The sequence below is a fragment of the Athene cunicularia genome (genome assembly GCF_003259725.1).
Source record: "Athene cunicularia isolate RWA chromosome 1 unlocalized genomic scaffold, athCun1 chr1_part1, whole genome shotgun sequence".
Lineage (NCBI taxonomy): Eukaryota > Metazoa > Chordata > Aves > Strigiformes > Strigidae > Athene > Athene cunicularia.
The window spans coordinates 98,018,903-98,034,025 of record NW_020799091.1 but is presented as its reverse complement, the minus strand read 5'-3'; the positions used below and the strand labels follow the sequence as shown (position 1 = coordinate 98,034,025).

General features: G+C 43.4%; 1 protein-coding gene across 2 annotated transcripts in view; it reads left to right on the top strand.

Annotated features, from left to right (window-relative positions):
* Positions 1 to 14,586, top strand: part of CLIC6 (chloride intracellular channel 6) — a 31,264-nt gene extending 16,678 nt beyond the window's left edge. Inside the window, exons 1-6 of one of the 2 annotated variants that reach the window (XM_026843840.1) lie at positions 5,628 to 7,484; positions 8,673 to 8,782; positions 9,235 to 9,360; positions 10,542 to 10,648; positions 11,633 to 11,814; positions 13,229 to 14,586. In XM_026843840.1, the coding sequence (XP_026699641.1) occupies positions 7,404 to 7,484; positions 8,673 to 8,782; positions 9,235 to 9,360; positions 10,542 to 10,648; positions 11,633 to 11,814; positions 13,229 to 13,390 (768 nt within the window). In that variant the 5' untranslated portion in view covers positions 5,628 to 7,403 and the 3' untranslated portion in view covers positions 13,391 to 14,586. Of the gene's footprint in view, positions 1 to 5,627; positions 7,485 to 8,672; positions 8,783 to 9,234; positions 9,361 to 10,541; positions 10,649 to 11,632; positions 11,815 to 13,228 lie in introns of those variants that run through there. The other variant, XM_026843851.1, reaches the window with a different exon arrangement.
* Positions 14,587 to 15,123: the final 537 nt, after the last annotated feature.

Sequence of the window (15,123 nt, the reverse complement as noted above, 5' to 3'; positions counted from 1 at the left end):
CCAAGTGCACGCAAACTGTTCTCTGGTTCCTCCTCCAGATTTCCTTCCTGCAGTTCTGTATGCACATGTCTTCGGGTCTTGTGCAGTTCTCTAATTTAGGCATCTACTCTTTTAACATGCCCTCTTCCCAAGGCTCCTCAATTTGCAGACAGGATCATTGAGATGTAAAGTCAACTGATGCTCTACTTTGTCATTTCTCCTCCCCTACTGAGTGCACAGGACTTACAATGAAAGTCTGATTTAACTTGAACAAATGTAACTAGCTGCATTTCAGGTTGTCCTTCAAGAGGATATTTAGCAGATACAAAGCTTAAAGGACTCATCCTTCTCTTTGCAGGTGGTGAGCCAACTTGATTGTTTGAAAGTTACATGTGTGTCTAAATGCACTGACTGGTTGTAACTTGAAAGAGAGGCAGGACAAAGGGGAGAAAGTGGAAGACAGCCAGAGGCCCCAGGGTCCATTTTCCAACTGACCATCCAGATTAGTAGTTTTGCATGCCCTGTAAGATCTATTGCAACATGTTGGCATCGTTTAGTTTGGATGGGTGGTCATGGAGATCCTTTCAGTCTTGCATTGAATGATCTCATTACTGAGACTGTATCTTGAACCACTCAAACACGTGCTTGAGGAGGAGTGTATAGAGTGAGGACTTGTCTATGATGTAGCTGAAGACTGCAGCTGAAGTAGTTGCAGCTCAAGCTTGATCCTTCTTACATAGGAGGTGGTGGGTAGAGAAGGTGGGTAGATTCCAGCTCAGGTGGAAAAGGGCCATGCTTCCTACAGGGGTGGAGTTCAACATGGACACTCTTCTGGGTGAACACTCAACTGCTCAACTACTAGAAGCTGTTTGCATTGGAAGGAGAGTGCTCAAGGTTTGTCCCCAGTTACATTTGAGTCAGCAGGGGCAGACTTCCAGCTTCAGCAGTAAAAAGAGGCCTTATAAGTCACATCATAGGAGAAGACGATGAAAGTCAAACCACCCCTTCATTATTTAGAGAAAACATTTTAGTATACTTGCTCCCTTCTTCCCCTGCATGCTTTTTTGTCTTAGTGACTTAAAAAGAGAAAGAAGCTATTTTTAGCAGAGTGCTTGTTATGTGTACTGTTGACTCTTTAACCTGAAAGCTTAATTTAGGGTTTAGGACAAAAAGTGTGTTATTGATCAAAAAGTGTGTTCAAAGATGTAAACCTTTAAGTATATTTGGTGTTCTCTTAACCCTGTAATACTGTTCAAGATAAAAGATAGATGTTACTAATATTTCTAAATATAATAAATATGAGTATTTCTGCTGTTTGGCTGAGAAATTAAACAGCAGCTGGAAATGTCTGTTTTAAGTGTTGGATATTAGCAGATAGGCAGACCTACACTGCTGTTCAAAAGCACTGGAATAGTAAGTGGCAAAATTTTTACTTTGTCTGTTCAAATGCATTTTAAATTACAGATGTTTTGTCTTAAAACTTAGTCTGGAAGTACTATTTCAGCATCTCAAGTATTCTCAAGAGTGGTGTTAGCAAAAAGCAAGGCATCTTGTTGCAGAGGTGGCTCCGAGACAGAACCTCTCATGATGAGATGTGCTAATGTCTGAGGCTGCCACTGCTCATGGCTTCAAGGAAGTCAAGTTTTCCATTTCAAGCCCAGTAGGTGGCATCAAAAGAGTTCTCTAAAATTCAGCGTTAGGTTTATGCCCTAGCCCTAGGCGACAAAATGAACACAGTGTTTAGATGGAGAAAATTCCAGGTAATCTGCCTCTTCCTCTCAAAAAGCTTTGGTTTGAACGTGATCTGACCCAAATGACATGCCTGTGGTGCTTCTGTGCCTAGCACAGAATATCATATGTTATTAAGTGCATTGTAGTTGCCTTCAGTGAACCAAAATGATTTGTAACTACATTTTTATTGCATTCATAACAGAAGTAATATTGCCAATTTTGGGGTTTTTTCAGTGTTGCGATACTATAGGAATCTGCATGAGTACTGTAGCAGGTATGAAGAATGTAAAACACACTTTGTATCCTCAAGGAGTAGATGTGGGCTTTTTTTAAATTAAAACAATTTATCTGTCACAGTACACTAACAGAACTTGGTTATGTCTAGAAAATAGACATTTTCTAGTGTAGCTGCAGTCAAACCCATGATCTTCTCAGAACCTATTGCCAAGGCTGAAGGATGTTTTTGTGCTAGTGGGAGTTTGGAAGTGCAGTCATACCACTTCCCTCTGTCTTTCTGTCTGTGATCTTAAAAAAAAATGACTTAGACACTTCATGGTAAACCAGAGCACAATGGGATTTCCTCTTAGGGGTGAGGAGGAGAGGGGAGGCACTGGGAGCTCCCTTCCCCTTTCTCCTTGGCCATCGTTCAGGCAAGTTCACTGGCTGGTCCCAGCGGTGCAGCAGGGCAGGAAGCAGAGCTGTCTGCCACTGGAGTCTTTTTTGCATTGCCACTACATGGGCAGAGCCCGTGGTAGCTAGTGATAGCAGCTACTGCCGTCAGGCTGGCATTGCAGGGCTTAGTTCAGGGCAAGGGTCGGTGCTAGGAATGCTGTGGGCTCAGTTAATCCATGCCAGTGTGGAACAAATGAGTCTCTAGAAGGAATTAAAGCAAAATAGCTGTTGGTCTTGAAAGTTGTACCCAGCCTTACAGTTCCTTCCCACAGGCAGCCTAAGCTTGCAAACTTCTTGTAGTTTTTGAGGCAGTAGTTTTGAGCCGATTGCTGTGGTTCCTGTTCTTTGACAGGAGATCAAATGTGTTGTGAAAAAGAAGAGGCAAGTTGTTGGTGTGGTATGAGAAGGAAGAGCACACAATATCTGCCCGATAGTTGAGGATCGAATAAGGAAACTTGGAGGAAAGTCCTAGTTCAGCCTGAGACAGCCTGCTCCGCAGAACAGGCAGGGGCAGGTCCACAATGCTGGTCCCAGCTGGATGGTTCGTTGTCTCCCAGTAGGCAGTGGTTCTGCTCCACTTGCTGGATAAACCTGCCTCTTAGCCAGCATAAATATGGGAAAGGAGGTAATTTAGCTCCCTCCTGTTGAAGAAAGAAAATGGAATTAGAGTTCAACTTTGGGGAAAAAGAAAAAGTTATGCTCCTTGTTCTCCTTTTTACTGTAGCTTCAAAGGGATTATATAATTATATGAAAACAAATAAAAAAGTCTTGTCTGCTCCTTCTGAACTGTTTCTTCCATCCTTAACCTTCAAAAGGAAACAAAAAGTCCAGGAAAAACAAATTCCAGTCATCACAATTTTGAAGGCACAGAACATTTGAGGTCAATAGAACCTTCAGAAACCTGGTTCCTGAGATGTTTGGACAGAAACAGTTACAAAACAAATTCTTACAACAGCTCCAGGGGCAGAGCAGCTCCAGCTCAGGGAGGGCACAAGCTACCGGCTTAAGAATGACATACGGTGTGTGACTCCTGGGTATAGTCACTCTAATTATCCTCTTGCTATGGATGAGGACATAGAGGCAAGTGACCTCTTCAAGGCCACTCAGTAAAGCAGAGCTGCCGAATCAAGATGGAAGCAGCAGCTTCAGAAACTGAATTATAGTTCTTTTGGGACCATCTTTAATCTATTGCACATAAGGTCTTGGTGCCTATCCTTCCCATGAGCTTAAGCGGTAGTGGAAAGGAGGGTGTGGAGAGCTTTTCCCTTTCCCGGTATCTTTGAGTAAGACCCAGAACAACAACAAAACAGACCGAAGAGAGTGTGGAACTGTGAAAAATGAATGAAAACAGGGAGTGTAGGCTAATAATCCCATTAAATAATGGCACATGATTATGGAGCACTGTCATAAGTCAATACTGTCACAATATGCGATCGGTGCCTAGAGCTCTGAAGGCTCTGAATCAAAGCTTCTATGCATGGCCTCACATTTTTCTCCTCTATAGCAAAGGCTGCCTTAATTGTTTGATTAATGAACTCATTAAATCCCAGTATTACTAGAAAAAGTATATTGACCTCCTGACCAATCACAATTAAAATGTAAATGCCACTTATTCAAGACACTGGTTAACCATCTATTTAAGCAGCAGAAGAGCATAAAAAACAGCTTTGTATTTCAGGGATGTGGCCCACTTCACCCACAAGATCTGGATGTTAAGAGAATGTCACAACAATTGCAGGTAGAGACCAGCTTGCAGAATTACCTACAATTACAGCAGCATTTTCCTGGTTATTAAGATTATAACCAGTCTGAAAACACAATCCTTCATTGAATCAACAGCAAGAGACTCTGGCTGACTTCACTGGAGTTATGACTTCCCTGCATCGCCACTAAGCACAACAGTGAGGAAACTTAATTAAATTCTGCACATGTACCAAGCACAGCTCAAAGTTACACATCCCTGAGTAGTGCTGTGGAGAAAAACGCAGGGAGTTTTGGTCCTAGGCTGCAATGCCTGCACTGTCTTCTGTGGGTCAGGCGAGAGTTTTCTGGTTCTCTCACTGCTGCATCGTGTCCCTGCAAGGTAAGATGTTGACACAGTCTCACTTCTGTAAAAAGGCCACCCTTGATTTGTTGGAAAGTACATTACTGTACAATGATGGCATAGTTCAGCTATAGTCGTGTTGCTCAATACACAGCTATAAAGATATTTCAGTGTCCCAGCTCATGATTTTTGAGTGGCTGGTGTCATTATGGCAGACCCTCTGTTTGGAACCTTGAACAAACACTGTTGGCATGTGTCACTGAAGCTTTTATGTCCAGTAGGAACTGTAGCTCCCCAGATTAGATGAGCTGAGTTAGGAGGACAGAGTGTACTCCTGTAAGCCAAAATGCAAGTTGACGTATCTGAAGGCATTTTAGCTAGCTGTATTCACCCTGTTTTCTGCAGCAGGCCAGAATATCCATGTTCTGGACTTTCAGTGAAGGTTGTAGGAAACGGTGGCATCTTTGAACTGCCAGGTCAAACCATGTCGAAGTCTGAATGAGGTTTGGTGTTCAAGGTTCTTGCAGTCACTTCAGACTGCTGGTCACTGTTACAGTAGGGAAAGGTTTAATCATTGCTTGTGCTATTGTGTGGGCTACTGTAGTTTGCCTCCAGCTCTGCAGAACTGAAGGAAACCTGGAGGTATCCCCCACCAGTCCAAGTCTCATGATTTGTCCCCCTTTCACCTCTCACCCAGGGCTGAAGTCCTTGGGGTCTAAATGGCTTTCAGCTTCCTAAAGCTCGATGTGGTTCACCAGCTTGACAGTTGTCCCTACCTGAATGGCTGCTGTCTCCTTTACCATAGGACCTCAGCAGCCGAGGCGTTTGACCAGGTAATTCTCAAAGATCTGCCTGGTGTTCTCAGTCCAGGCACAGCAACCCTAGAGGACACAGTCCCATCTTAGACATCAGGATGTACTATACAAATTGGATGGCATGGGCTTTTAGAATAGATTTAAATTAATAAAGTGTGCCAATGATTTCACAAGGAAACTGCTCAGAAGATTTCCTCCTTCACCTATGAGAAGGATTATGGCCACATCAGCAACGGGGAAACGTACTAGTCTCTGTGAATTTATTTTCTGCTGCAAAAGCCAAGTGCTTACCACAACCACTGGAGACAGCAAAGCTGGGCAAGCACTGCAGCATTTCACCAGAGACCGTGGTACCTGTGAGATAGCAGTATACTATTAATGTCCCTTGGAGGCAGCATGGGAGGGGAGACAACACGGTACATGAAGGTTGGATGCCTTCTGGACTTCATTGATGTGTTCACTGCCATCAGAACTAACCCATAGAAGTAGTCAAAAAATACTACATAAACAATCAATCATCTTGGTCATTACAGTTGGCAGAGCACTGCTGTAATCAGCAAGGCTTAATCCCTTGTTTTATTCAATTCCTCAGTTTTCAAATTATCTTTTTTATTTTTTGTGAAAGGTGGCTAGCAGGCTGAGAGGCAAGAAGGTAAAAGGGTTGTGAGATTTGATGTTTGCTATTTTATCCATTGCAAAATAAAAATACAGTATTGCCGAAGTAGTAGGTGTGGACATTAAGAAGTTGGCACTTGGAAACAAGACAGGAGGTTGCTTCTGTAACATCTCCAGGGCTGCCAGTCCCTCACTATCCTGGCTGCCTATATGTCATTCCAGTTAAGGACATACTGGGGCTCAGTGCCTGCTTCGTGCCTGTGTTTGTCATGGTAACATGTCTGTCCTGACCTGTATCTCTGACTCTACCTATGGATGTTTCCCCAGAAGAGCAGGCTGGGGCTGCTGTGTCTGGCTCCCTGAAATGTACTGTCATCGAGGTGATAGGGGACAAAACAAAGCAACAGCCGTGTTTCCTTAGCTCTAGCAGTAAAAGTTAGAGGGAGCCAAAATTTTAGTATTTATGGCCAGCGGAAAATAGTAATTGATCAGGAAAAGTTCAGTCTGCTGTCACTCTTGATCACATAGCTCTTCTTGATCACAGAACTATCTGGGATGTTCTCCAAATGGTACTTGAACCCTGCTGAGATAACTTATTTTTTCCTATCAAAGGCTGAATGAAAATATCAAATCTGTTGTAGGAACTGTTTTTCTGGACACTTGTTCTTTCTTTCCCCAGACCATAGCAATCTGTTGCTGTAAGACTATTTCTTCACTGACTTGGCTTAATGGTTGAAATTCCTTTATAATAAACTGTTTAAGACATCAAAGCATAGGTTGGTGACAGGTTGGGCTGCTGTCCCCTCAGTGTCTGGCTCAGGGGGTTTCCCTGAGAGCCCATCTCAGGTACAGAGCTGGGTGGGAAGTGGTTGCAGCAGCACCTCCACTGCCAGAGAGCAAGGGGCAGCCAGAAAGGAGCCAGCAGGAGCTGACTCATCACCAAACATACCTGCCTGCCTCCTCCAGACATGGTACATCTGAAACAATGTCCCCTGGCTGCTGCTTCACCCCTCAGTGCAGCCTGGCAGAGGGTGGGGTGTCCATTGCTAGCACCGAGTGGTCACAGTAATACACTTCACCCCCTTTTTTCCTTGGAAGGTGGGTATAACTTGAAATAAGAGGCAGTATGAGACAAAATGGTGGTGTCATGTATTTGGCTTTGTTTTAAGCACATGCCAACAGCATTTGTAGTCTTATGAAATACACAGTAGTTTTCTATTTTCTCATTGCTGTAAACTGTACAGCACTGGAAACCAGTGCTCCGAGTAGGAGGAAAAATACAATAGTAGCTTTTAATCAGCTTTCATTTTTGCCACCTACGAAACAAGACTTCTCTAATACAGCAGTCCAGCTGTTTTAGCATTTCTAGAAGTTTTCATCCTCTGGCAGTGTTTAAGGGAATAGGCTATTCTAGTTTTCACTACCAAGAAGGCTAGTAGTTGTCGCTGTACGAGAGGCAGAAAGCAGCAGAGAGTTACCAGAGGACAATCCTTCAGATTGATAAGGAGAATAAGACAGTTTATCAAGCTACAGGAGCATCTCTTCTCATGCATCCCTCGAGCTCCATAGCAGAAACCTGTCTGCTCCAGACCAGGTGCTCATTTCCAGACATAGAGCTCTTTGTGAAGGTGAGCATTATAAAGCAATCCAACAGCAATGTTTGTTTACAGAGAACTTCTTGATATATTTGAGATTCATTTGATAGCATTGAGGAAGGTGAAAGAGCAAGCAGAACTGGTTTCATTAATGTGTGTTGTTGGTTCTAAGGTCATAAACCTTAATGAACTAACCTATTAACCAAGTAAATGATATACCTGGGTTTTTTTACTTCCATGCCCTTACATTTAATCTAAGTTTTAAAACTGCACTTTAGGAAAATCATACGAAGGGCTTAAAAATTAGCTCTCTGATCTCTTCCAACAATGTCGCATGAAGCCTAATTTAACCAATAGCAACTATGCAAGACCTCGCCTCACTTTAACAAAGCCTCTTAACAAAATGCAATACAAAGTACATGAGAGCAACACTTCTGCGACCACAGGTACAGTGAGTTGCACCTCTTGTTCTTTACACTGACACCTGATGATTTGTTTAGCCAAAAAGAAAAGACCATAGTTACAGAGGCACACAGAAGGAGAGGTTACATGATGTGGATACAGCCACATTTCAGTGTTAAAAGTGGGAGCCTTGGGTCTATAACAATGAGGGATTAGCCAGGGGGACACGGCGCTTGTGCTTCGTTAGTCTTCAGTTCTGCAAAGTGCAGAAGATGAGTGGGTCCAGCTGGAGCAAGGCTACCACCAAATTTCCCGCCTTCTCTGGGGCCCCCCACAGTTGTTTAGTTTGAAATTCTTAATGATTTGATTTATAATTATTCCCTTAAGTGCTTTAGACATTACATCTCAGTTTATTCTGGTAATTTTTTCTGTTTGTTTCCTGTGATCATAAACTGATTTAACTTGTTTTAATTTTGCAGTGACTTAGGTAGATTTATGTTCATGTAGACAAATACGGTGGAGACTTTCCTTTGGATGGACTGCTCCGATTTCAATTTTGTTCTCTAACTTGTGGCAATATTCATTATGCATTTTAATGAAAAACTGCGTCTCCAAGAGGACAGGATTCTTAATCATATCTATGTGCATATTTAGAGAAGGATATAAAGAAACTGCATGAAAATACATATTAGTAGAGATGAGTAACTTGCTATATGTATTTGTGGCAGATCAGGGTTTTCTGCTTTCCTACTGCATATGCTATCAAAATTTGCTATCATCACAGATGTATTTTTTTTTTTTTTTTTTTTTTAATTGTAGGCTGGCAGTGATGGGGAAAGTATTGGAAATTGCCCATTCTCTCAGCGTCTCTTTATGATTCTGTGGCTAAAAGGTGTCATATTTAATGTCACAACAGTGGATTTGAAAAGGTGAGATTGTAACTAGAGTTCTCCTTTTCAGAACAACTTTTCCAAAATGGTGATTTTAAAGGGTGGTTCTCTTCTGATAGATTTGAAATGCACACTGTGTCTTGGCATTGCGTTAACAGTCTGGATGCCAGATTCCTCTTTAGGGTTCATTAGTATAAAGTGGACTAACTCCTTTGAAGCAGTTGAGATTTAAATCTGTTTTGCACTATGTCTCTGCTATGTCTCTGTAACATAACACAGAAGTTTAGGGGGCATTTTTTAAGCATTTCAGAGCACATTCAGATACGGGTTAGCAAATTCTCATGCCACCAGTCAGCTGGCTAAGTTTTATTTTGTAAGAAAGATGTAGAGCAGCCTGCTATTCTAAAGGGGAAACAGTTCTTTGCAATTAAGTGTAGAAATTGCAAATGTGGTTCCTGTTGTGATTAATCCCATCTCTCTCCTCCTTTTAGAAAGCCTGCAGACCTGCAGAACCTTGCCCCAGGAACAAACCCGCCCTTCATGACATTTGATGGTGAAGTGAAAACCGATGTTAATAAGATTGAGGAGTTCTTGGAAGAAAAGCTAGCGCCGCCCCGGTACTGTACTCCTGGCCACTTCTCTTGCTTTTAGCCCCTCATGTCCCTGGACAGGGATCAGTGACCAAACTCCCTTGGTTTTGGTGGGTCAGACCCTCAATGAGCTGCACGTGTTATAATTGCATGTGGGAAGCTTGGGGGAGCTGGTGCAGCCCCTGCAGTGGAGCTTTCAGGGAGCGTGAGACAGTGCTGAAGCCTGGCACATGCAGGGGGTGTCCCTGAGATGCTGGCTGTGCTCCTCCTGCTGCCCTCACCTTTGCCCCAAGTTCACTGCTGTGCCACCACAGTTAGTCATTCCCAAGGCACAAAATCCACCCTGCTGCAGCAAGCATGTGCAGAGACCTGCATGCCACTGCAGAAACCTGACCTCTTTTCCTCCACTTGTGTTTGTTTGAGGTTTTCCTCTTTATATTAGACAAATAATTACACTTACCGGGAACAGGTAGTTGGAAGAAAAGGGCAGTGAGAGCCTCCCACATGGCAGGCGTGCTGAGGCTCATTTTGAGTGGCCAGGTGGGCCTATCTTGGCACACACTGGGGTCTGAGTTTCAGCCTTGTCCTTTCTCACCCCAGCAGTTCTTCCCATCTCACCCCAAACTCCGCTGTCCCACCATCAACAACATCTTGTCCCGCACCCATGCACGTTCTCTCCCCTGGGACAGCAGCCCCCCTCCGCAGCTTTCCTTTCTCAAGCAGCTGAACTAGGCGAGCAGCTGCTCCCCTCCATTTCTCCCTTCCTGTCTGCCCCTGGCAACAACAGCTGCTGGACCGGCTGCTCTGAGCTTGCTCATGCAGGAGCAGGCCAGGCAAGGAGGCTGGGAGGAACAGCACCTACTGCGAATAGGGATTTTCCCTTCACTCCTCACAGTAGGAGCCACGCTCCACACAGCCTCCTCTTCAGTGGAGGAAGCCTGGGAGAGGCACCGGGCTGTTTGGCCAGTATTTGCAGTGTGAACAGTCATTTTCCATCTCCCTCAGGAAAAGGAGATCATCCACATGGTTTAACTAGGGTTTAAATTTGCACCTGCTAGGTGATTTTTATTTCAGGATGCTTCCCTTTGAGAGTCTTGTGTGGCTGTATATTGTGACGCTGCAGTGTAAATAAAGTATATTAAATAATTAGGGGAGATGAAAATAAAGGCTAGTCATATAACTTTGTTTTGCTTCTTTTATCTCCTTAGGTATCCCAAACTTGCACCAAACCACCCTGAGTCTAATTCTGCAGGAAATGATGTGTTTGCAAAGTTCTCTGCATTCATAAAGAACCCAAGAAAAGATGCTAATGAAAGTATGTGCTGCAGTCCTCTTGTCAGCCCTGGTAGTTACTGTGAGAAATTAGAGCTGTATAATTCTAGCACACTGCACTGGAGATACCTCATTTACAGCTTAGATTAAACAGTCATTTTCCAGAGCATAAAGGCTGGGGAAATCCATGCCTATTCACTCTTATTTGAGGATTCCCAAAGCTAGTTTACGCAGTTACCATGTTCAGCATGGGAGCACCACCTCCATCTCCTCCTCATTTCTTCAGCTCTCAAGCTTGTAACATTGCATCTTTCCCACAGCTCTGCTAAAAGCACAGCCTGCTTGAACTGAGACCTTACCTTTCTGCTCCTTTTCTGTAAATAATGAGGACTCTAACCCCATGGCACATCTCTCTAGAGCGGAACACTCACTACCACCCTGCATTAACTCATCTCTGTCCTCCAGTTCTCAGCCTTGTTCCCTTTGCTTTTCCCTTCTCCCCTCTCCACAGGAGCCCATAGGCACCACCAGCCCATGAAAATCCCAGCCAACCCTTGCCAGCCCCTGCTGCCCTGACCCCACTCCTCTGTGCTCAGCCAAAAGCACGGGACTCAGGGACTGGTTTCCTGTACACCCCAAAGTGGCATCCCAGTGGCTTGCTGTTGTCACTCCAGCCTTGCTGTCCTGCCTGTGGGCAGGCACTTGCCCCGTGGCTCCCAAGGTGAGAATCAGCGTGAAGGCAGAGCCACTCTGCTGGACCTCTCTGCAAAAGCACACTCTGCAGAGGTGTTTGAGGCGTCACTGCTGGTAACAGTCTGGTTTTCCTCAGAACCCCCTTTAGCTACTTAGAGCTCTTATCCCAGCATTAAGTTTTAAGCTTAGGATAAAGGAATTGCAGGAGTTGGCATGGCTGGGTGTCTATGAGCTGGGTTGGTGCCAGGAGACAGGATGCAGGACTTGCCTTTCTGCTTGGTGTCAGAGAGTCCTAGGTACAGGCTTGAATGACCTTTTTATTGTCTTAACCTAGATTTGGAAAAATCTTTGCTTAAAGCCCTGAGGAAGCTGGACAACTATTTAAATAGCCCCTTGCCTGATGAAATTGATGCTTATAGCACTGAGGAGATCACTGTTTCCAGCCGGAAATTCCTGGATGGAGATGAGCTTACTTTAGCGGATTGCAACCTCCTACCAAAGCTCCATATAATCAAGGTTTGCATTTGCTTTTTAGCTTCCTGAAGAGAAGGGCAGCACAGAAGCTCAAGTCCTTTTCTAAAAGGCAGAGGAATCCTTTATCTGTTCTGAGGCCACACAGTAGTTGTGTAGGGACACTGAATGCTGATGCACAAGACCATTTCATTACAGCACAGCTAGGAAGATCCTTAAATTGATAACTCTGGAGCTAGAATATTTGGTTTCATATCTGGGCTGTGACTACACTTGCCAAGCCTCTCACAAGTATGAAATGAGTGCTATATTCAGAGCTGTAGAGAAGTGTTTTCATTTGCATTTCATATGCAGAGTGCATATGACCATGGACCAGTGAGGTTAGATTATTTTGTCCATGCCAATTCAAGAAGCCAGAAAAAGCTGAAATTCAAACCTGTCTCTCTCCCACCTTTAATCCAGAAGTCTTGTTTTGCTGAGTATCACCACTAGTACCAATAATGCTGGCAGGATAGCCACCACCCACTGCCTTCCAGTCAAGGGTCCCAGCCTCTTCTTGCAGGGCTGTGGAGCATCAATGCACACCTAACAGTCCTGGTGACCATGATGTCTGGGTGTTGTCACAGCCTGTCCCTGGGCTGTTCTGGATCCAACCAGGCTCTGGGAGAGAAATGGCCACACTGGAAGTTCATTGGTATTCAAACAAACAAGCTTCCTTTTTGACTACTATTTTGCCAGAGGAAGAGTGGATTGAATTGCTTTCTGATATTTCCACAAGTGAAAGCTTTCCCCAGAGATGTCCTGGTTGAACCTATTCCAGAGAGCAGCAAGGGAATGAGCCCTTTCCCACACCTACGCCAAGCTCAGGCACAGCGGAGCTCCAGAGGTAGCAAGGGTCAGCAGGGCCAGTACGGGGAGGATCACCTTATGTCAGCTGAGCATCTGAAGGCTGAGGGAGGATGAACGTTGTTACACCGTCCTTGATGGCCAACAGGGAGAGATTAGGTATCAGCCAATAGTTGTTTTCCTAGCAATTTGAAATTTAGTATTTTAATTCAAGTTTTTTCTTTCTGTTTCAGTGAAAGTATCCAAGTGTGGGCCAGTTTGTTACTGTAAAATTATTCTGTTAATTCTGGTTTAAGCTAGCTCCTTTGCTGTTTTAAGCTGTATCTCTTCCAGGTGCGGTCTACTGGTCCGCATAGCTCTGCATCACTTTAGCGGAATATTTATACCAAATCAATCCTTTTACTTAAGTTAGCTAGCTTTCTTCATCCCACGTCTTCTCTTTTTTTTTTTTTTTTTTTTTTTTTTTTTGTCTTTCCTTCTCTTTATCCCCCTGTGTTGCATATAACGATAGACCTGCACACTGAAAATTAAAAATGTGCATAAAGAGTAGACTTGTGGGTTTTTTTCCAGATCATGTATGTAATTATATTTTTCTTTTTTCTTTTAATAAAAGGTGGTTGCAAAAAAATATAGAAATTTTGATTTTCCACCTGAAATGACAGGGATTTCAAGATATTTGAACAATGCATATGCAAGAGATGAATTTACAAACACTTGTCCTGCTGATCAAGAAATCGAGTATGCATATTTGGATGTTGCAAAGAGAATGAAGTAAACAGAAGATGCTTCCATTCTTGATTGCTTCTGAGATTTAGATGGGCACCAGCCAAGATGGAAAAAACGAAAGCCAACATACATTCTGCAGTGTAATTTTAAGTTCTGCTTTGGGCCAATCCTTCTTTTATAATGATTGTATAGCATTATGTTCATTCTTAAATTATGTATGTATATGTTTGTGTGTCTGTACAGATGTCTGCACACATGAATGTCTGTTGTGCATTCCAAGTTAAAGACATCAGTCAATATTAAAGCATTTGTTGAAGTTAGGGAAATAGTGTAGGTCACACAATTATAGCAATATTGCAACCTAGTGACATGCTAAATTGCTGAGTTTTGAGAAGAAATAGCTGTGTTTCTAACACATTTAACCTGTCATTGTTGCTGCCTCTGATCTGTGTTTCACAGTTGTTGCCAAACTTCACAGTTAACGGGAGGGTTTCTGTTTGCTTCTCTGCAAGCCTTGGAGGGCCACAAGCCAGGAGCTGGTGCCCAGGCAGCACTCTGGTTCACCCAGGAGAGAGGCTAGCCTGTACGTGGGAACACACTTGACATCCCAGAAGCCCTCTCCTCTGTGTTAGAGACCTGCAGGGCAGGTCAATGAAGAACAACTTATTTTCACATTGTGTGAGTCTTCTTTGGCATTAAAAATAAATAAATAAATAAAATTTCCTGCCTTCTCCTATCTCAGTGCTGCATAACCCATCAAACTTCCCTCCCAACCTTCCCCAGAGAGAGGAATGTGGACTGTCACTGGCCTAGGGACTATCTGATAATAGATATTTGACAAGAGAGGAGGAAGATACTTGGTTGTCACTGTGGACAGAAGAAATGGATGAACACGTATCCCCAGCTACTGATGTAGGATTTCTTGGTCATCCTTCCATGACTCTCACTTGGTTTTGGAAAGCAAAGAGGAGGAGAGGACCTAAGAAAGAAACAGTCCATCTATACTTCCTTTTCCTGGTTGAGCTCCATCATACTGGCTTTCCCAGGGCAGCTGTTAGGACTTCAAGGGCTTTACAGCTGATCAGACAGGTATCTGTCAGGAACAATGTAGATCTACCTCCTGCAGGGGATGGATTAGATGAACTCCTCCAGCCTTGCATGGGTCTGTGTTCAAGGCAGTCAGTACTGGTGAGAAACACCCTCTAGCCTGGCATCAGGGAGCACACTATTAGAGATGTACGGACTTCAAAAAGTGATCTCAACAGCTGCTTTTTGCTGGGCAGGCCCTTAGCAAGCACGTAGGAGTAGAGGATGCAATGCTTTAGTCATAGGGCCACCTGGAAGTTTCCTTCTGATTGATTTTGCCTGTGTGTACAAAATAGATGTGAAAATGGCTAAAAATAGCCTTTGCAGCACCTGTATCCACAAAAAGACTCCTACAGACTAGTCATTCATCCTTGCCCATGTCAGAAATACGGTGGCTTTCTAACAAAGCACTACTTAACAGTAATAGTCAGTGTCAGATACATTGTGTCTGAAGTGTCATCATCTTACACGCTACACAGTTCTGATGAGAATGTGCTATCATCACAATTACTTGTAATCAGTATTAAATGTGCAGTTTTAGTTTGCCTTTAGAGAAAACAGACACAATATGTTATCAAAGTTATCAAATATATGATATATAAAAAAATGGAATCTGTATACTCTTTTCATATGCCTTACAAATTTAAAATAGAAAATATACAAATTCATAAGTAATTTGAATGGTGTTCTGTCTTT